This window comes from Grammomys surdaster, unplaced genomic scaffold, assembly GCF_004785775.1.
Source record: "Grammomys surdaster isolate TR1022 unplaced genomic scaffold, NIH_TR_1.0 126197, whole genome shotgun sequence".
Lineage (NCBI taxonomy): Eukaryota > Metazoa > Chordata > Mammalia > Rodentia > Muridae > Grammomys > Grammomys surdaster.
In genome coordinates this window covers 683,033-704,293 of record NW_021621002.1, presented here as the reverse complement: position 1 = coordinate 704,293, position 21,261 = coordinate 683,033, and the positions used below count along the sequence as shown (strand labels likewise).

At 37.3% G+C, this 21,261-nt stretch overlaps 1 protein-coding gene across 3 annotated transcripts in view; it reads left to right on the top strand.

The window, feature by feature from the left end:
* The window catches only part of Avl9 (AVL9 cell migration associated), a 46,401-nt gene that overhangs the window by 5,454 nt on the left and 19,686 nt on the right, over positions 1-21,261 (top strand). For all 3 annotated transcript variants that reach the window (XM_028758341.1, XM_028758342.1, XM_028758340.1), the window contains exons 2-10: positions 2,443-2,563; positions 3,882-3,967; positions 5,056-5,127; positions 8,109-8,198; positions 9,061-9,127; positions 10,178-10,218; positions 11,132-11,170; positions 16,014-16,083; positions 16,773-17,311. In XM_028758341.1, the coding sequence (XP_028614174.1) occupies positions 2,443-2,563; positions 3,882-3,967; positions 5,056-5,127; positions 8,109-8,198; positions 9,061-9,127; positions 10,178-10,218; positions 11,132-11,170; positions 16,014-16,083; positions 16,773-17,311 (1,125 nt within the window). The remainder of the gene's footprint in view (positions 1-2,442; positions 2,564-3,881; positions 3,968-5,055; positions 5,128-8,108; positions 8,199-9,060; positions 9,128-10,177; positions 10,219-11,131; positions 11,171-16,013; positions 16,084-16,772; positions 17,312-21,261) is intronic.

Below are 21,261 nucleotides of genomic sequence, written 5' to 3'. Positions count from 1 at the left end.
GGAAACTACAGACGTTAAGCTTGATGACTTTAGCCCTCTGAGCCATTTCATAGGTCCTGAAAGTCATGCCTTTCGAGTGAGAGTCCAATAAACCAGGAGGGTTCAGCCCTGGAAGTCAGTAAACAGCTATAAATGGAGGCGGAGGAGTCTTGTCTTCATAGAAAGTAAAAAGGCATGAGCATGTGTCCTTAGGGTTTTGGACTGTGTCCAAAGAAAAAATAGAAAGATAGGAAAGGAAGTGTTGGCAGACTTAGTACTGCTCGATGGAAAAGCTATAAGCAGCTTTTCGGTTCGGGAGTGGGGCTTTTGGGAGATGAGTACATGATCTTATTAAGCAGATTGTTTCCTCATCTCCATAATGCCTTCAGGTGAACCAGGTTTCCTAAATAGCAGTATCTGGTCAGGTGATTGACAAAAAAGGCACACAAGTTGGGGAGACAGTTCTCTCCTTCCACTACTTGGACTTCAGGGATTGTAAGTTTTCAGGATTGACTGCAAGTACCATTACCCACTGTGCTATTTTACTGGCCCAGGATTAATTCTTAAGAGGGAATAGTATGTAATGTTCTAATCTTTGGAGCATAACAAAATGTCTTGTCTCCTCCTAAGACAAAAGGCATGATTAAGAGTCCATTATTTTGACCCAGAGACAGTAGCTTTGCTTTAACGGGCCTCAACATAGCTTTCACCTTTTCTTATTATTTTAAACTCTAAGTGACAGTTGCAATGTTTCTTATTAGGTACCTAAGTAGGAGTTAACAGGGTTGGAGGCTACTGAGGGTGGATCCCTGCCTCATGCTCAGCTTTGGATCCCACTTCCTGTTTCTTTGGTAACCACTAGAAAAAGGCACCTACATGGTGTTCTTACATAGAGACAGGCAAAACACCTGTACATATAAAATAAGAGGACAAAATTATTCCTTGTTATTTAGAGCATCATAATTGTTTCCACTTTTTATAAGTTAGCCATTGTGTTCTTTCCTCCTGTTATCACTTCATAACAAATACGTAAAATACTTGGAATCAGAGTAGATCTGCCCACATAAATTGGTATTTAAACAGAGATACTTGAAATTTTCTTGTTTTTAGCTTGATCCTTTTGGGGGACATTGGTATCTCCTTCACACTGATGTGTGTTAATGCCTCATCGTGGATTTTGATCCTTAAATTTTACTTAGATTTTGGTCCGTGAACTACTTAGTAGTAGATAATCAGGATAAGTGTTAATTTCTTAATATCTGGAAGCTTATTGTGTATGTTTGTCTCAGATTCTTACCTACTCTTCTACCCAGTGTTAACATTAAACCCCATAATTTAAGGGCTTGAATTCATAAGACTTATTACAAAGCCAGTTAGAGGTGCCAAGGTTCCAGACCACCTGACCTAAGGTTCAGTTCAACCCCAAATTCAAAGGTTCCCACAACCCTCAGCTCAAGGATAGCCACATGAAGAGAGTGGTGTATAAAGCAGGATATGAAGGAGGAATTGGAGCATTCATTCCTCCCCTTCATCTTCATGTATTTAGCAACTCAGGAGCTCTCTGAACCCCACTGTTAAGGGATTTAAAGGTTTCATTACATGAGCATGATTAATTAACACATTGGCTATTTGCTGGTTGAATTCAATCTCCAGGCTCTTCCCTAGGGTCAAAGGACAAGCTTGAAAATTCCATCTTTCTAATCAAGGCATGGACTTTTTGGTGGCCACCCCTTATTCTAAAGATAGCTTAAGTATAAGCTAGCATATACTGGGGCTGATTATAAATAATTTGTGACTCAGGAAGTTTCAAGGGTTTTAGCATCTTTGTTGAAGGAACCAGTAAGTAGTATTTTTATTATGCCCATTTGAATAACAATAACTAGTTTATAAAGCTATTAAAAACCTAATATAACAAATAAGTAGTAGTAGTACTATGTAGCTATTAAAACTGTGAGTGTCCATGTAGAAAGGAGTTTAACTGTTTTGAAATCAGTTAGCAAACTGATGGAATTTTCAAGTACAAGCATCTAATGGTAGCAATTTTACCAGCAGGAAATAAGAATTCTAAAACTGCCAACATAAGGTAGGCAGTCTACAATTTTTGGATGAATTGTGTTCCCAAAGTTGGCTGTTTAAAGTCTGGACCACATTTTCCCAAAGAAACTGTGTTACAGACACTGCGAACCCAAGTCATCCTGACATAGCTTTTATTTCACTTACAGAATTCTTGAGAACGTTTATCACCTAGACTCTATTTAAACATACTTATAGCACTTTGAGTTATAACTAGACCCTTTAAATCAGTCAAGAATAGTCTATAAACTTCCTCATCTTTCTCCACTTCTGTGTGTGAGTTTGTTGATTATTTTCAATAGCGTCATTCAGGGTGTAAGAGCATTACAGTTTGTCAGTATAAGACCCTTTCTTTGATCACTGTTTGGCTAACATTCTTTTCCATTTTAGGTTGAATTCTCTTACCCACCACTAATTCCAGGAGATGGACATGACAGCCACACTTTACCTGAAGAGTGGAAGTATTTGCCTTTCCTTGCCTTACCAGATGGTGCACATAACTATCAGGAAGGTATGGCATTAAATGACTAAGTGCAATTTTGGAAATTTTCTCATAGTAGTCCTGAATACTTTGGATGAATGAAAGCCTTTGGACCTGTTGTGATCTTTTTTTTTTTTTTTTTTTTTTAATAAAATGTATATGTGTTGGAGGTGAGACATGCTCAAGAGAAGCTTCAGAGAATACTGGGCCTATTTCCTTGGTCAGTAACCCTTGGGTCCCCTCCTGCCCAGAGCTCTTAGTTATAGCCAGAGTAGGGCAGCTGCTGATGGGGTGTGCCTTCAGTTATATCATGCTTGAGACCGGACTCAGTGGCAGAAATGAAGAGTTGTCTATGCTAGCTGTACATGGTCTGGAAAGCTCTAGTTTCAGACTTACTAGCCCATCCTCTAATGCCCACCTGCATACAGTTGAGATTATTTCTTTCGCTCTGGAGCCATTGCTGCAGCCCTGTCCTTTCTTACTTACATGAGAATGTTTGTGTCCTCAGAGAAGAGTGTACTGACAGTTTCACTGAGTTTTCTCCCACCATGTGGGAATGCTTTGTCACACCCGATGAAGGACTATTTTACCTTGGTTAAACCAGATTAAACATAATTTGAGTACTTGTTTTCCTCATGTATTATTTAATATTTTCCTTATAAAATAAATCAGATGTTACCATATAGTTTAAATCGGTTTTATTACAGGATATACCTCAGAAATATGTTTCTTCCTAACTTTTTTATTATGGGTGCTTTCAACCTGGTGGAAAAATTAAACTAAGATTATAAGGAATATTTTGCAAGTTTTCTTTGTTTGTGTGTATTGTCAGTTTTGTTACTTTTTATTCTAAAGTCATTTGGAATAACGAGAGACACTTGACTTCTAAATATTTAAGTGCATGCCCCCTCTAAGGATGTAATCATTCCCCAGCATCCAGTTCTATTATCATAGCTAAATCATTTAACAGTAATTCCATAATATCATCTCACATCCAATCTGTGTTCAGATTTCCTCAGTTTTTCCTAAAATTTCTTGAGTTCACTCAGAAAATTTAAGAATTCATATGTTGCCATCAGTTTTTATGATTTGATTTTTCTTTAGTCTGGAATAGTCCCTGTATAGATTTTCTGTAATTGTATAGTCAATTTGACTTGTTATCTTTGACACTCTTAGGTTTTGTGGCAGACATGTAACTGTAACGATTGGGAAAAAGTCTTATGTCAGAAATAAGTATCCCATGGTTTCTGATGTGTCATCATGTTTGTGTTAATGACTGCATTATAATTTGATTGTTCAGCAATGAGTAATTAATATCACTACTTACATTTTTCTATGTATTTCTTAGATACTGTGTTTTTTCACTTGCCACCCAGAAATGGAAATGGAGCCACAGTATATGGTATCTCTTGTTATCGACAAATTGAAGCCAAGGTATGATGGTTGATGATGAACAGCAGCAGGAGAAAGCTCCTCCAGCCCCTTCTTGGGTCTTGGTCATTTGGGGAATCACAGTCATTAACGTTCATGTAGTACGTGTGTGCGTGGGTGAGAAGAGGGAGTTAGTTCCATAGAGCTGGAGTGATAGATAGTCGTGACTCACCTGACATGGGTTCTGGAAACAGAACTCGGGCCCTCTGCCGTAGCAGTGTGTACTCCTAACTGCTGAGCCATTGTTTCAGCTACTAATGTATAGGTTTTTGAGGACTCTCCATACTGATTTTTATAATGGCCAGAACAATCCGTGCCCATACTAACAGTGATTAGGGGTTTTTCTTTCTTCAAATAAGTACCAGCATTTGTTACCATTTTTTTGTCATGCATTATTTTTATTAACATATTAAAATTTACATAATGAGAACTAGTAAAAGATGGAAGGCATCAAAATTACATTAAAAATTAAATTCAATAGTAGTTAAATGTATAGAAATATACAAAAACAAAACGTTACAGCATTTCAGTAGCATTACTAATGAAAAGAGGAAATACAGCCATAGTGAATGTGAGCATCCGTTCCTAACAACACATTTATGATGGCCCTCTTTATCTTTCCTGACTAGCTTTGAAGTCTACTTTAGCAGCTATAAGTCTAGCAACATAGTTTTTTTTTTTTTTGAAGGCTCCCATTTGTTTGGTAGATTGATTTCCATCCTTGTGACTCTCAGTTTTTAGATGTCTGACAGTTATGTTTTTTTAGGAGACAGCAAATCTTGTTTCTTAATCCAGTCAGTTTTTGTTTGTTGGTTCTCACTAAATGGTTGGTCTGGTATGTGACTTGTACATAAAACAGTTTCCATCAGCTAGTAAATTCTGAGAGAGTAGGGATTGTCCCTTCACTATTCTACCTAGGGCCTAGCTTGACATTTAGTACAAGGCTGGCAGGTACTGGCTCAACTAGCATATCTGAGATTACTGTGACATTCTTTAATCAAGTGCACACTTTTTGTTATGTTCTTACTGAAAACTGTTTCGTAAATGCTGCTATAAAGTATTTCTAATACATAACTGTTTGCTTATAATAGGCATTAAAAGTGAGGCAAGCTGACATCACCAGAGAGACGGTTCAGAAAAGTGTCTGTGTTTTAAGCAAGCTGGTAAGAGATCTAGAAACTTACTTACCTTTTAACATTCAAAGCAGAAGGTTTTTTGAGTAAGAGACTGTGAGAATTGCTAAAATTAGTCAAGTGCTTGCTAATATTCTCTTGTGGCCTCTGCATCCATCCGTGTGCTCTCACTTCTGCTCTGCTGAAGACTCTAAGATAAGCAAGTTGACATTTGACCCAAATGAAACAGCTGTTATATTTCATTCATTGATTTTTGTTTGTTCCTAAGACTTTGGATAACTGTTCTTTTAACAACTTTTAAAAAAAATCATAGCTGTTCCAATTTTATTGATAATACAGAAGTTCGTGACTATTGCAGTGAAGAAATTTAGCCTTAAATTTTAGAATGTTTGAGAAAAGCCAATGACATGGTAAAACTGTACTAAAACAAAATTTCAGAGTTGTGTTTCTTCTTGGTGCATAGTCTTCAAGTTGACATTAATAATTACACATTTAAACACGTATGTTATTTTTTAAATCTGTACTGCTAGAGAAGGGGAAGTACATGCCAGAGTGCACATGTGGAGGTCATAGCACAACATTATGGTGTTACTGCTCTCCCTCTGACTTTATGTATGTTCCAGGGATCAAACTCATCAGGGATCTATCAAGTTGCAAGTACCTCTGTCAGCGGAGCCAATGCCATGGCCCCTATTGTAACATCATTTTGTCTTTAAGACAGGGAACTCTTTGTATAGCTAAGACCTTGAACTCCTGATCCTCTACCTGCACCTCTAGAGTTACATGTGTGCATGATCACATTCAGCTTATTTTATTTTTTAAAAGAAGCATATAACTAGGGTATTAATCTGTCATATGCAGGTCCTAGTTTTGATCCCCAGCACCACAGTGGAAGAGTTGGGGAGAGGTCTGAGAGAGGAAGGAAATAGTATATACAGTGATAGTGTTGGTTTTCATAGCCTTCTGTTGAATAATTTACAATATTTGATGTCTATTGATAATGAAGGAGATATTGACACCTTTGCATCAAATACCTAATTCTAAAGTAAAATTTATTTCCCCCCCCCAAAAAAAATTGTAAGGAATAGTCTAACTCTGATCATCTTAATTACCTATATTTTATGATTATTATCTTAGCCATTCTGTAGTTGCTCCAAACCAAAATTGAGAATATTTTATTGGTCCAATTACTAGATATATGTATGTTTTGTCTGATTATTTCTTGGATACTTATCTAATTTCCTTATCCACATACAGTTTAAATAGTCTTTGTATAGCTATACAAAGTGACAGCACACACTTTTAATCTCAGTACTTGAAGCAGATCTCTGTGAGTTTAAGACTTGCTTGGTCTACATAGTGAGTTCAGGCAACAAGAGTTACATAGTGAGATCCTGTTTCAAAACAAACAAAAAGCTTTGTATAATGTTAATCAAGGTTTGCAAGATATGATTTATTTGGGATTTTATTGTTAGCCAAAAAGAGTAAGAGGAAAAAGAAGAGGAAAAAGGGATAGAGAAGTGGGTGAAGAGAAACTTCAAACAATAATAATTTACAGCAATATATACTTTTTTTCTTGCATGGACAAACAGAGTCTCACTATTGTACCCCTAGCTGGCCTTGAACCACATCTATCCACCTGCCTCTACCTCTGCCTCATGACTACTAGAATTAAAGGTGTGCATCACCATGCCATGCCATATCATAATAACTCTAATCATAATTCATAATAGTAACACAGATTTCTAAAAAGATAGCCTAAAAGTACCCCTTAGTTAATTTGTATATGAGGCCAGTAATCCAAAACATAGGAATAATATCACATATATAAGTAGATACATGCTGAGAGGCTACCCTTCAAAGGGCAATTTTTATAACAGAAACTGAGTTTTCTGTGTGTCTAGTATTAATTCTTACCAGACATTTTATATAACATTGTCTTTTTTATTTTCCTAAAAATGTTGAGATATCTTTGCTAGTCTTGTGTTACAAATACCCATATTTTAGACTAACAATATCTAATTCTCATATGAGACTACTAAGTATAAAACTAGGGTAAAAGTACAATTTTGTACCGGGCAGTGGTGGCGCACGCCTTTAATCCCAGCACTTGGGAGGCAGAGGCAGGCGGATTTCTGAGTTCGAGGCCAGCCTGGTCTACAGAGTAAGTTCCAGGACAGCCAGGGCTACACAGAGAAACCCTGTCTCGAAAAACCAAAAAAATAAAAAAACAAAATAAAATAAAAATACAATTTTGTTGTATCTAAAACAAATTAAGGAATGAAAACAGCTTAGAAAGGTTCACTTGTTCATAGTGCATTGTAGTGGATATGAAAATGTAATGATATTGTACTTAATGATAACAGTCATATATTCACAGGGATGGGTATTAGTTCAGTATTAATTGCTTGCATTCTAAAAGGGAGAAATAAATGATAAAATGTCTCAAATGTAAATAAAAGGGTGTATATGATCTATCTTAGGTAGGAAAAATAAGAGTTGAGGAATAACTTTGTTCAAATACACAAACTAGTACTGTAGAAGACCTACACTAGGTACTCCTACCACCCACAGATCATGAGAAAGGATGTGAGCATACATCACATCATGAGGGTTCAACTTGGTATAAGAACCAGACTGCTTAAGCATGATTAAATGTCACCACAGCAGAATGAAATGCAGTAGCTGGTGACATTCTTGCTATGTGTCAAAGGCTCTGCTAAGTGTTTTACCTAATCCTTAACACAGCCATAGACGCTGAGGTCGTATGAAGAGGTTAAGGACATTTAATTAAGCAGGCTGAAAGATGGAGCAACCTTGCCAAGATAGATCTCACCTGCTGCCAGAGTGTGACGAGGTGGTATCACAGCTTCTGTTTCTGAATGTAGGCCTACAGTTGGTAGTTCCTAACTTTCCTCTCTAATATCTTCAAAATAAAAGCTGTAGGGATTTGTTTGCTGCTGTTTTTTACTATGATCAACCTAATGATGGTTTCTCTTTTTTTTTTTTAGCCTCTTTATGGCTTACTTCAAGCAAAACTTCAACTCATTACACATGCCTATTTTGAAGAGAAAGATTTTTCCCAAATCTCTATTCTAAAGGTAACCAATTTCCATGCTGATGTCGTTGGCAGATGGTAGCTGAATGACATAGCTCTTGTGGCAGTGCTGTGAAGGATAGTCCTGACAGGTTAAGAAAAACATTACATGAAGATTTATTTGCGTGGGCCTGAGATGGTTCAGTGCTTAAGAGCTCTTACAGAGGACCCAAGTTTGGTTTCTAGTGTCCACATTGGATGGCTCACCACCACCTCGATCCCTGATCTGATGTCTTTCTTCTTTGACTTCTTCAGACATACACATGCATGTTGATAAAAAATTTTTTTAAATATATAATAAATCTTTATTTAAACTATATCTGCATTAAACATTGAAGTGCTAGTAGATTTACTCAAGTACTAAATTCAAACTATCTTTAATGAGGCAGTGACTGTAAACAACTATTATCAGTGTCTCTTAGGAGGAGTAATGTTTTGCTATGGCATGTGTCTATAAAATTTGAGTCTAGTTTCTAGTTCCTGGTATTTTATTGAAAAAAGATAACACTTTTCTCAGGACTGGCATCAGTATCCACTCTCCATCTGTCCTGGGGATTGGTGAGAGTTGGAGCAGTTAGGAATTTAGTGGAGAGACAGAGGGGAAGGAAAAGGAGAAAAAAAAAGAGAAAATATCCTGAGTAGCTTTTTGTTCTTTTTGCTTAGATACTACCCTGTTATTGTTCACGTCTACAAGAAAAGGAATGAGTTGAGTGCCGAAAACTAGCAGGTTTTGGAGACTGTGGTTGCTTATTTTATTTAGTAGGTGGCAGAAAAACCTACACAGTCCTTTTCTGGTCATCATATTTCTAGGAGCTCAGTGGCTAAAGTGACAGTGTAAAGTTCTAAAACCAGTCTGCATTCCACAGGAGCTCTATGAACATATGAACAGTTCCTTGGGAGGGGCCTCATTAGAAGGATCGCAGGTGTACCTTGGTAAGTCTTGCAGGTCAAGCTATGTCCTCAAAGTTTTCTGTTGTCACACTGAGTTGCATGTAACTATTGATGCCAGAGAACTGTTAAGCACATGTGCGTTCCATTGAATATTACACAGCTAATAAATATTCACAGTCTTTGTATGGGATCTAAGTTCTTAAGTTTGCTTCCTTAAATACCCAGCATTCATACTGAGATGGATCACTATTTTATACTGGTGGTGATATTTGCATGTATTGCAGAGGCAAGTTTCAGCTTTTTAGAATAGTACTAGACTTTGTTCCGTTAATGCTGACCGGCTCAGTTCCAATAGAATGGACACAGGTGCTGCTTAGCTCTTGACTGAGATTCTTCAACTTGGGGCGGGGGGGCTTGTTAATGTACACTGTTGTCAGCTGAGGTAGTCAATACATACTCTTTTGTGATAAAAAAAGTTGTAATGATATGGTGATTGTATTTCCTCAGTTTCCATTTCAATGTGCAGTAGCCAAGTTGTGGTTACTAGTGCAGTCCTAGAAAGCCAGCTAGATAGTCCTGTTCTGAGACTGTATTTATGAATTGTTTTCCTTTTACTATGATGTTAGAGGTATGTGATTCAGAAATAGTGTGGTATATGTAATGCAGTGACCAGAGTTCACATTTAAAAGACTTGGCTGTCGTTATGGTGTAAGCTTTATGATTTTTACATTTATGTGGTGTATGTGTGTAGAATAGAAGTGTTAGACCCTCAGGGGGGAAAAAAAAGAAGAAGTCTTAGACCCAGTGTCTAAAACTGTATCCACTAATAGTATAGACATAACTGAATTATTTTACAGTTCATAAAATTTAAAAGCCACATTTAAAGTGCTCAGTGACCTCATGGCTAACAGGGAGTGTCTGATAGGGAGTATTTTAAACATCTCATCCTTGGGGAAGATTCTGTTAGACAATACTCTTTCTGAGTATATATGTTTTTCACCAGATATTACATAAATGTTTGAATATTTACACATTCTCATTTGCTTCTTTAGATACTCTCTTTCACATTTAGCTCTCCTGTTTACATTGTAGGTCTGTCTCCTCGAGATCTTGTCCTTCATTTTCGACACAAGGTGTGATAGATATCCTTCAACTTTCGATGTACTGAAATGGGAGAGGCTGTGCTTGTGTTCCTTTTCCTGCGAACTCAGTGGGCAGCATCACAGTCAGCTGGTGGCTTAATTGTGGTTTTGCTCTTCTAAGACAGCTTCTTAGCTATACAAGGCTAGAGGTGTCAAGGGTGTTTGTGTGGTAAAGATCTGGGAGTGCCGCTTGCTCAATAGAGCTGGCTTTTAATGTCTTTATTCTGCAGTCTTTGCAGTTTCACTTAGTATGGGTAGAAACAATGCTGTTTCCCTGAAAGTGGAATATTTTTCTACATGAATTACTTTTTCTTTTGTTGAGGTCTTGGTGTCAGGAATTCTGGTCCTTATTGTTAAAGCATAAGTTGCCAAGGACACACACACACAGAGTCATTTATTTACCAAACTTTTATTGACTATCCATGTAAATGCATGTATCCCAGACAAGCCTTGAACTCACTGTGTAGGTAAGGATTACCCTGAATTTGTGACTCTCCTGCCTCTGCCTCCCAGTGCTGAGGTACAGGTGTGTACCACCATGCCTAATTTACATGTTTCTGGGAATCTGAACACCAGGCTCTCATGCATGGTAGGCAAGCACATTACCAACTGAGCCATTCCCCAGGCTCAAATCTCTGCTTCTTCAGAAACTTGAAAATTTTCAAGCAGAGATAATATTATTCCTTCCAAAAAAGATTATTTCAGTTAAAGGTTAAATGATTCACATTTTTAGAGGACATAGCTAATGCTTAATTTCTCAGTTCAAGTTCAGAGTTTCTCATGTATCTTAAGAAGTATAATTATTTAATATTATATGCATGATTATATTTGGAAAAAAGAAATAGCAAATGATTAATAAATCTGAGTTCTTGTTTTAAAATACTATTTCTTTCTCTTTCTGCAGGTCTTGATTCTGTTTAAGCTAATTCTTCTTGAAAAGAAGGTGAGATACAGAAGGATAAAAGGAAGAACAGATTTTTTATTTTTTATTGGCACTTTTATATACTATTGTAATGTGGGAATTAAGGATTAAGTATTAAGACATATTTTGTCTATCAAATGAAACACAAAATTCTTTTTTTTTTGCTATTATACACATGATAGTAAATTTGTCTGTTCTTTTTGGAGATACTTTGATAGTACATTCAATTGTACTGTCACCATAAGAAGCTTAAACTAACTTAAATAGAAAAGAAAATGTGTTGGTTCACTGAGACTTCAGAGTTTGTGGTTGACTTGGTGCTTCCAGGGTATCACAATGTTAGGTTTTCTCCTAGTCCTACAGTCAGTCCAACTAGTTTTACTCAGAGCTGATCTCTCTTGTATATAATAAACTGCCAACAATAATTTGGCTATTTGCTTCCTAAGACATAATGTCACTTCCCAAGCTATTGAATATGAATTTGTCCCATCAATTTGTTATCAAAAGTCTGCCTATACTAATTGGCTTAAACTTGGGTTCCAGACCGCTGTGTACTACAAAGAGGTGGGATTGCCATGGTCATTGTGGACCTCAGGTCTATGAACTAGGTCTAATAGCCCATTCTAGCTTACCACTTTCTTTTATAGAAGTTTGTTATTTTTAAGACTTATTTCATAATAATTTATGTGTATGTGTGTAGGTATATGCATCTGCTTACAGATTACTGCAGAAGCCGAAAACAGGACGTCAGATACTCTAATTGTGGTTATAGGGTACCTAATGTGAGAGCTAGGAATTGAACTCAGGTCTTTTGCAAGAGCAGCAGCTGTTCTTAACTATTGAGCCATGATAAGAGTTTTATTGGAAAAGAGGCATACCTACTGTTTGCTTATTGTTTGTACTGTTTTCACCCTTTAGAAGCAGTTGAGTAGTTATGAGACTATATGGCTCACAAAGCACATGTGTCTGGCCCTTTATAGCAGACACTTGCTGAAATTATGCTTTAGACTAATAAGAAACTAACTCTGAAGTACAACTAGTTTTCTATCCCGTATTAACTGTACTCAGTGCAGCTAAGGTAAGGGGATGTTGAGGGACCCGCCGTGCACTGTGTTCATTATGGCTCATTACCTTAAGCCAGTCGTTCCTTTGCCCCAGTAATTCTTTCAATGGAGGTTTTTTGTTTTTCTTACAATTAATCTCAGTTGGATGCAAAACTACCTGAAAGAGTCATTTAAAATGAGTTATAAATCAGTAGCTAATTATTTTGTGTGTTGCATATAACTCCAAACAATAAAAATTCCCAAGTACTTTTTATTGTCAAGATGGTTCATGGCACATTAAAAGTTAAAAGTTATCCAACTTTCAAATCTGATCCAGTTTTTAAGTTTATTTATTTTTACCTAATGAGTATGAGTGTTTTGCCAGTATTTGTATATATGCACTACATGTGTACCTAGTGCCCCCAGAGGACAGAAGAAGGTATCAGATCCCCTGGAACTGGAGTTATATAAGGTTGTGAACTGCTGTGTGGGTGTGCTGGGAACTGAACCTGGATCTTCTGCAAAAGCAATAAGTGTTCATCACTTAGCCATTTCTCCAGCCATGTGTTCTATTAACTATGATCCTATTTTATAAACAAATAAAGATTCTCTGAGATAAGTTTGTAGAACATAACGTACAATCTGTTTTCAAGTTTTCCTAGATGTTTTAACCTCCTTTTTCTTTTTTCCTTTTTTTGGGGAGGTGGGAGGGTGGGGATGGGACATGATCTCTAATGTGATCCAGGCTGTTTGAAAACTTATAATCCTGGTGCCTCTAACATCTGAATCCGGGGATTACAAGCATACATTACCACTTGTAGCTATAATAATATCCTTGATAGCTGATTTATTTTTCTTTCAGTGCCTTATGTTAATTTGATTTGCCTAGAAATAATGTACTTATAATAACACCATGCGAAGTAGAGAATTTTTTGTCAATGCAAGTGTTGTGTCATTGTGGGGACTTAGGAGAATGGAGTTTTACTCTAATTAGGATATTAGGGATTGGGGAAGGGGCTCAGTCAGTAAAGTGCATGTGATGCAAGCATAAGCACCTGAGTTCAGATCCCCAGTGCCCATGTGCAAAGAAAAGCTGTCATGGTAGCATGTTCCTGTAATCTCTGCACTGGAGAAATAGAGATTGAAAGTCTCTGCTACTTGCTGGCTAGCCCATCTGGCCAGTCTATGAGCTCCAGATTTAAGTAAGAGACTTTGTCTTAAAATGTAATAAGGGGGAGAAGCAAATGGAAAAGATACCTGATGTCTCACTCCAGCTTCAACACACCTTAGATGTGTACATGAACACCTACAAAAATGGACACAAAATAAAGATTAAAAACCCAGGAATAGGGACTGGCTCATAGATGACTCAGCAGTTAAGAGCACTAGCTATTCTTTCACAGTCACGGGATTTGATTCCCAGTATCCACATGGTAGCTCATAACCATCTATAATTCCAGTTCCAGGGTATCTGATGTTCTCTTCTGTTTTTCTGCAAGTACCCAGCAGCACATATTGTTCATGCAGGCAAAACACACAAACTAAAATTTAATTTTTAAAAATTCTTGTGCTCTGTTAAAAAAAAAGAAAAGAAAAAAGAAACCCAGACATAGTATCACAGGCTTGTAATCTCAGCCCTTGGAAGGCTAAGGCAGGAGAACTGTGGCAGGTTTCAGAGCAGCCTGGGCTACCTGACTTTCACACTCTAAATTTTATTTCTGTTGTGCTTTAGCCTTTGCATCTATTCCTCTGAAATCTATGGCCTATGCCATCAATCTCTTAGTAATTTATCTTGTATAAAAATTACAGACTTAAGAATGGTAAGGAGCAGAGTTCTTAATGTCTTTATAGAAAGATAATAAATGAGGGTGTCTCTAACTTTATAGATAAAATATATAGACAATTTTTCTTTTTCATCTAGGAACCAGTCAAGAATCCTATATTACATTTCTAGTTCCTGCTAATCTCAAATTATTCTATAGCACAATGATAGTACATCTAACTCCAAGTCAAATTGTACCATTATCACTTCATACTCTTCTGTTTATTCACTTTTTAAAGTCTATCTTATGTTTAACTATGTGTCTGTGTGTGTATCTGTGTATGAGAGTGCAGCTATGCTCAGAATCCAGGAGATCTTTTGGATCCTCTGGAACTGAATTATAAGCATTTTTTGACCACCTGATGTGGGTGCTGGGAACCTAACTCAGGTCTTCTGCTAAAATAGTATACTTTCTTAACCATTGAACTGTCTTCCCAGTTCTGCCGCTTTTCCCCATTTCTTCTTGAATTTCATGACATTGGGACTTTTTAATTGACTGTATCTATGGTGTATATACACGTATATGCAGGTATGAGCACCTGTGCCTGCATGCTGAGGCTAGCACAGGGTAATGGGTGTCCTTGTCTATCAATCACCCTATTTGTTTTGAGTCAGGATCTGGGACTTGTATTTCTTCAGATATACAAGAAACCAGCAAACCTCAGCAATTGACTAGGCTCTGCCCACCTTGAAGCTCTATTTACAAGTTTGTTATGCGGGGACATTGGAACCTGAACTTCAGTCCTCATGTTTGACACTTTTTTAAATTATGGAATGCTTCATGAATTCATATGTCATCTTTGCAAGGGGCCATTTCACTGTATAGTTCCAATTTTAGTATCTGTGGTGTTGAAGCAGGTGTGATTGGCACTTTTAAAAAAGACTCTAGTTGAGTATTACAGAATTAAATGTGTGATTGTTTTCTTGTGGTTACTTTAATTTTAAACATTTTTAGCAAGATGCTAGATCAATGATGATATGACCTCAGAATGTGACACAACTGTATGGTTCTTGGTAATAAGAATTTTGACCATTTGGTTAAGTTGACAAACTACCGTAACCAATAATTTGTGGGACAATGAATCTAAAATGTTGTGACTATTCTATTCCCAACAATCTACCATGGTCATTTAGTTGGTAGTATTTTCTAAGTTATATTTTTTTTTTTATTTATTGAAAGCTTGTTATAAAGAACTTGAAAAAAATTTTTTAAAAATCACGAAATTAACCAGACCAAAAGTCTGGTTAGTTAATTCAGTGTGTGTGTGTGTGTGTGTGTGTGTGTGTGTGTTTGCATTCCCACAGTCACCAAGGATATATATGTACATGTACATGTATATGTCAGAGAACAACTTTTGCAGGTAGTTTTTCTTCTTCTACCATGTAGGACACACAGATTAAAATGAGGTCATCCAGCTTGGTGGCACTTTTATCCTTGGCCTCATTGGCAAATTTTATCTGAATTGTGGTGGGTAGTTGATTTTTGTTGTGGTTGTTGTTTTAAATCATGACTCATGGGTTTTTTGTTTTTGTTTTGTGGAAGGGGTCCTCAAATCACCCAAATTGTTATATTTGTCATTTTTAGGGGTGTCATTTACAAATCTACTAATTATTTTTCATGTTGTATGTATGTATGTATGTATGTATGTATGTATGTATGTATGTATTTGCTTTGCATCCTGATAGCAGCTGCTTCTTCTCTTACTCCCAGTCTTTCCCATGGATATCAATCCACCATGGCATATTAAATTGCAGCAGGACTAGGTGCATCTTCTGTTGAGGCTGTAGGAGGCAGCTAGATGGGGGAAGGATCCAAAGGCAGGTCACAGAGTCAGAGACAACTCTGCTCCAGCTTTAGGGGTTCCACATGAAGACTAAGCTGTGTATCTGTTCATGGACTTTTTACAGTATTATTCTTAGGCAAAGAATCCTTCCCTTATATAGTATTACTTACTGCCTTGTGACTTTTCTAATTTAATTTCATTTGAATCCATTTCAGGTTCTATTTTACATTTCTCCAGTGAATAGATTGGTGGGCGCACTAATGACCGTGTTATCCCTTTTTCCAGGTAAGAGGATAGCCTTTGCTACTTTTGCTTAATGTTAATTTTTTGACTTTTCAATAAGAAAAGTACACAAATAGTAAACTCATTAGAGTTAACATTTCCATTTTAATTTTCCTTTTGGCAATAGGTTCTTTTTCCTTTAGCCTGTTTTTTTTTTTTTCTTCCTTATTTTAATTTTAACATTTTGGGGAGGTGCTGTAAGCCATGGCATGCTGGTGGTCAGAGACAACCTGTGTGAGTGTACCTCCATTGTGTATTGAGGTATTCAGCCTGGGTCGTCAGGCTTGGCTTGGCAACAAGCACCCTCACCCTTCTTGCCAGCTCCCATCTTTCCTTTTTGTTTTTTTTTGTTTGTTTGTTTGCTTCCTTGCTTGCTTGCTTGCTTTGTTTTGTTCTTTTCAAGATACGGTTTCTCTGTGCAGCCCTGGCTGTCATAACTCACTTTGTAGACCAGGCTAGCTTCAAACTCAGAGAACTGCTGCCTCTGCCTCTCAAGTGCTGAGATTAATTTGTGTGCTATCACAACTAACTTTCCCAGTTTTTCCTTTTTTAATAGAAATTTCATTTTAAAAGATGCAAATATAGCTTTTAAAAATTTTTTTATAGAAAATTTCTACTTTATAAAATGAAACTATACCTTATTTTCTTCCATATTACTATAAGCCAAGCTGTTCAATATTTTATTATTTTAGGCATGATTGAGCATGGCCTCAGTGACTGTTCTCAATATAGACCCCGAAAGAGTATGTCTGAAGATGCTGGACTTCAGGAATGTAATCCGTCTGCAGATGATTTTATTTCTGAGTCTACTTCTGACATTTTAAATACCAACTTGGGAACTGTCACAAGAATCAGGGCAGAAAACCATGGAGAAGATGCTGTTCCCCAGACAGAGAAGCCCTACTTCCAAGTAGAAGGTAACAACAACAAAGGACAAGAACACAGTGATACTGGCCGATATTTGGAACTTCCACCTCGTCCATCTCCAGAGTCTTCAGAAAGTGACTGGGAAACTTTGGATCCTAGTGTCTTAGAGGATGCCAACTTGAAAGAAAGGGAACAGATGGGGTCAGACCAGGCACACTTATTCCAAAAGGACTCTGTGCCCTCAGACAGTCCTCCAATTACTGTACAGCCTCAAGCTAATACCAGGCAGGTGGTCCTGATACCAGGGCTCATTTCTGGTTTGGAAGAAGACCAATATGGCATGCCTCTGGCCATCTTTACAAAGGTAAAATTGGAGTATCCTTTATTGAGGACATTAGTTGTAATTTTATGTGTTTGAACACATTTTCAAGCCTGAAAATTCTCCTTGAAAACTGAGAAATATATAATGGATAATGCTGTTAGATAAAGATCTTGGACTTTTCAAGAAAACCTGGACTTTTAAAGTATTGAAATATTTTAAAGACTAAAGAACTTTTAAAATTATTGTGTTTATATTGTGATTATTAATATGAGATCTTGGGGGATGAACAAGAAAGGAAAGGTTATGATTAATAAGTGGCGTGTTTGTGTGAAGTTGACAAGGGGTTAAATGAATCCTGACATACCTGGGAAGAGGAAATCTTAATTGAGAAAATGCCTCCATAAGACTGGCCATGGGCAAGTCTGTAGGGCATTTTTTTTGATCAAATGTTGATGTGGGAGGGCCAGCCCATGATGGTTGGTGCCATCCCTGGACAGGTGGTTTTGAGTTGTTTAAAGAGCAAGCCATGGGAAATAAGCTAGTAGTAACATTCCTCCATGATTTCTGCTCTAATTTCATTCAGTGATGGATGTGACCTGAGAGTTGTAAGGTGAAATAGACCCCTTCTTTCCCAGTTTGCTTTTGGTCATGGTATATTATCACAACAATAAAAACCCTAACTAAGAAAATACATATACATATGCCATGTGTACCTAGTGTGCAAGGAATATTAGATGTCTGGAAAGTGGAGAGACAGACATTTGGGACCTACCGTTAGTGTACGACTAGACCCAGGTCCTCTGCAAAGCATCAGGTGCTGTTAGCATTTGAGCCATCCTTCCAACCCCAAATTGTAAACTTTCTTTAACTGCCATTATTTCTGCATCTCTAAGAGCACTTATCAGGAGGCAAATGGACTGAAGAAGAATTTTGGTTTTGAGAGTCAGGTTACTCAAAGTGATCTGAATCTTTTCAATAAACCATGTTAGCTGTTAGATTTATGTGCTTTATGCCAGTTCTAAATATGTGATAGCCTTACCACTGTTACTATGATAAATAAGTCATTTTTCCTCTTGGTTTCATCTTTTATTGTGTGTTGAGTAAAACCCAGTGTGTTGTTTAATCACATTTCTAACTACAAATACTGATCCTTTGGGTCAGTAACTTTGGAAGATGAGATATTTTAAAAACCAAATTGTCTTTAAGCTGTTTTCCTCTTGGGGTTCTTTTACTTTATTATTCATTTTTATCTTATATGTATAAAGTTTTGCCTGTATATATATATATGTATGCATACAGTGCCTGCTCAGGTCAGAAGAGGGTATTAGATTCCCAGGAGCTCAGGTGACAGAAGGTTATGGGCTACCATGTGGGTGTAGCTAATAGCCTGTGTTCTGTTTTTGCTTTTGTTTTGTTTTGAGAAGGTTTTCTCTCTCTCCCTGTCTCTCCCCCGCCCTCTGTGTGTGTGTGTGTGTCTATGTGTGTGTAGCCCTGGCTCTCCTGGAACTCTATTTGAAGACCAAGCTGGCCTCTAATCCAGAGGTCCTCCTGCCTCTGCCTCTCAAGTGTTGGGATTAAAAGCATGTGCCACCGCCTCCCAGCTTCACTCTGTACTCTCAACCTTGTAGCCAATTTCCCAGCTCTTAGTATTTGAACTTGGATGAGAATAATGTCATATCAGCCTTACAGACCAGGTTTACTATGTAAGCACTAGAGGTTGTATCAAATTGTTAAATAATTTGTATAACCTTTTTCTGAGAGCTTATTTAAGCAATACACAGAAGGGGCTGAGAGATGGCTCAATGGTTAAGAGCACTGACTTAAGAGCTCTTCCAGAGGTCCCGAGTTCAATTCCCAGCAACCACATGCTAGCTTACAACCATCTGTAATAGGATCTGATGCCTTCCTCTAGTATGTTTGAAGCCAGCAACAGTGTACTCATATATAAAATAAATCTTTTTTTTTTTAAAGAAGTAATAGAAGGGCTAAGGAAATGATGAGTCTAGACTCATCTGTCCAGCAGACCAAGAGAAATAGAAAAACTTCAAACAAATCATGCCTGTGTCCTCATGCCCTGCTGCTGTGCAAACGAATGAGCAGAAGAACACTGAAAGGGGGGATGGAGTGAGATAAACTGACAGAGACAGAATAGCATTTGGGGTGTGGAAGTCCAGTATTAGGGCCTTCCTTCCATTTCCTCCTGATTTAGTACTGGAGTTGGGCACACGCTGGCATAGTTAAGTGTTGGAATGTCTAGAAAGGACTGGGGTCCTTTTCTGTTTAATTTCCTGTGTCAGCTTTCCTCTCCAATCACAAGTCTTTTAGTAAATAAAATTAGTTGATGTATCATAAGAACTATGATTAGAAGTTACTTTGTTTTAATTTCTGTATGCCAGTTTAAAACAAGGCATTTTAAATTGTGAAATTTAATTATCCCAGCCATGTATGGTGTCACATGACTGTGACCTCACACTTTGGTAGCTGAGGCATGAGGATCCTGAGTTGAGGCCAGCTGAAGATACATAGCAGGATCGTATCTCAGAAAATAAAAAGCCACATAACTTCTCAACTTGTAACTAAATATTTAGAATTTTTTTAGTATTTGGATATTTGAAGAGGAGATGAGCCGGGGAATTAGTGGCGCACGCCTTTGATCCTAGCACTTGGGAGGCAGAGGCAGGAGGATTTCTGAGTTTGAGGCCAGCCTGGTCTACAGAGTGAGTTCCAGGACAGCCAGGGCTGCACAGAGAAACCCTGTCTCGAAAAAAACCAAAAAAAGAGAGAGAGAGAGAGAGAGAGAGAGAGAGAGAGAGAGAGAGAGAGAGAAAGGAAAGAGAGAGAGAAGGGGAGATGAATAATATTCCATTATACTCTACCCTACTTTTTATTAATTCATGCATCAGCTGATCATTGCCTCTAACTTTTGGCTAGTATAAATACTGAGAATATTGATATGCAAATATCTCAATGGTGTTTGCTTATAATATTTATTTTTGTAATTCGTGTATTAGTGTATGTTTATCATACACTGATAATTGTTTCTTGTCTTGTTCTTTTAGTATATGGTGCCATTCTAATTATGGATGTTGAGTTGTCTTAGATAAGTGGGAAGCCAGGAATAGGTCTGGATATGAAATCTGCTTTTTTTGGAAACAGACCTATATTCTTCTGTAATCATATTCCAGCACCTCCAGACATTTTACCTAACTTGAATGTCATGAAAAGAAAAATAATGACACCATATTAAAGCTAGTTTGAACAGTCGTATCAATATGTAGTATCTCCACATAGTTCAGTAGTAAAAAGGTCCAAAGCACCTGTAATAAGATTTTCTGTGGACTGAGGATGTAGGATGCATGCCTAGCATACACACAACACTGGATTCAACTCCTAGGACCAAAAAGAAATGTATCCATCTCTTCTACCCATCTGCCTTCTCTGATAGCTGTGACTATTGCCAATGTTGTATTTCCTTCTGGTAATAAATACGGATGTTTCCCTTCCCCTTTTACACAAATGATATCAGTCTGTGCCCGTCCTTTTCTACCCCTTGATCACATTTACATTTCTGAGAATTGAACTTCACCACTTTTTATAGTTTTAGAATGTTCCATTATATGGCTAGAAATGTATCTACTCCAGTTTTCATGAAGTTATAAATCCTGTTGATGATTAAAAAGTGCTATGTTAAATAATTTAAAAATATGCTAACAGATGAGCAGGCATGTCTCTCTAGGATAAATTTAGGTAAAGGGTATGTGTAATTTTTCGAGACAAGGTTCTTTGTAAGAAGCCCAGTTGAAATATTCACAGGAAAATAGAAACTTTGCTGAAAGATTCTGAATCAGATTAGGTTTTCAATACATGTGATGGTTTATGTATGACCTGAGGCTACAAACAGGATCAGAGATCCAGCCTTTATGCACAAATCATTACCACTGACCACACCCTTAATTCTGGGAATTGGGCAGGGTTGGTCTTGCTTTTGGTTG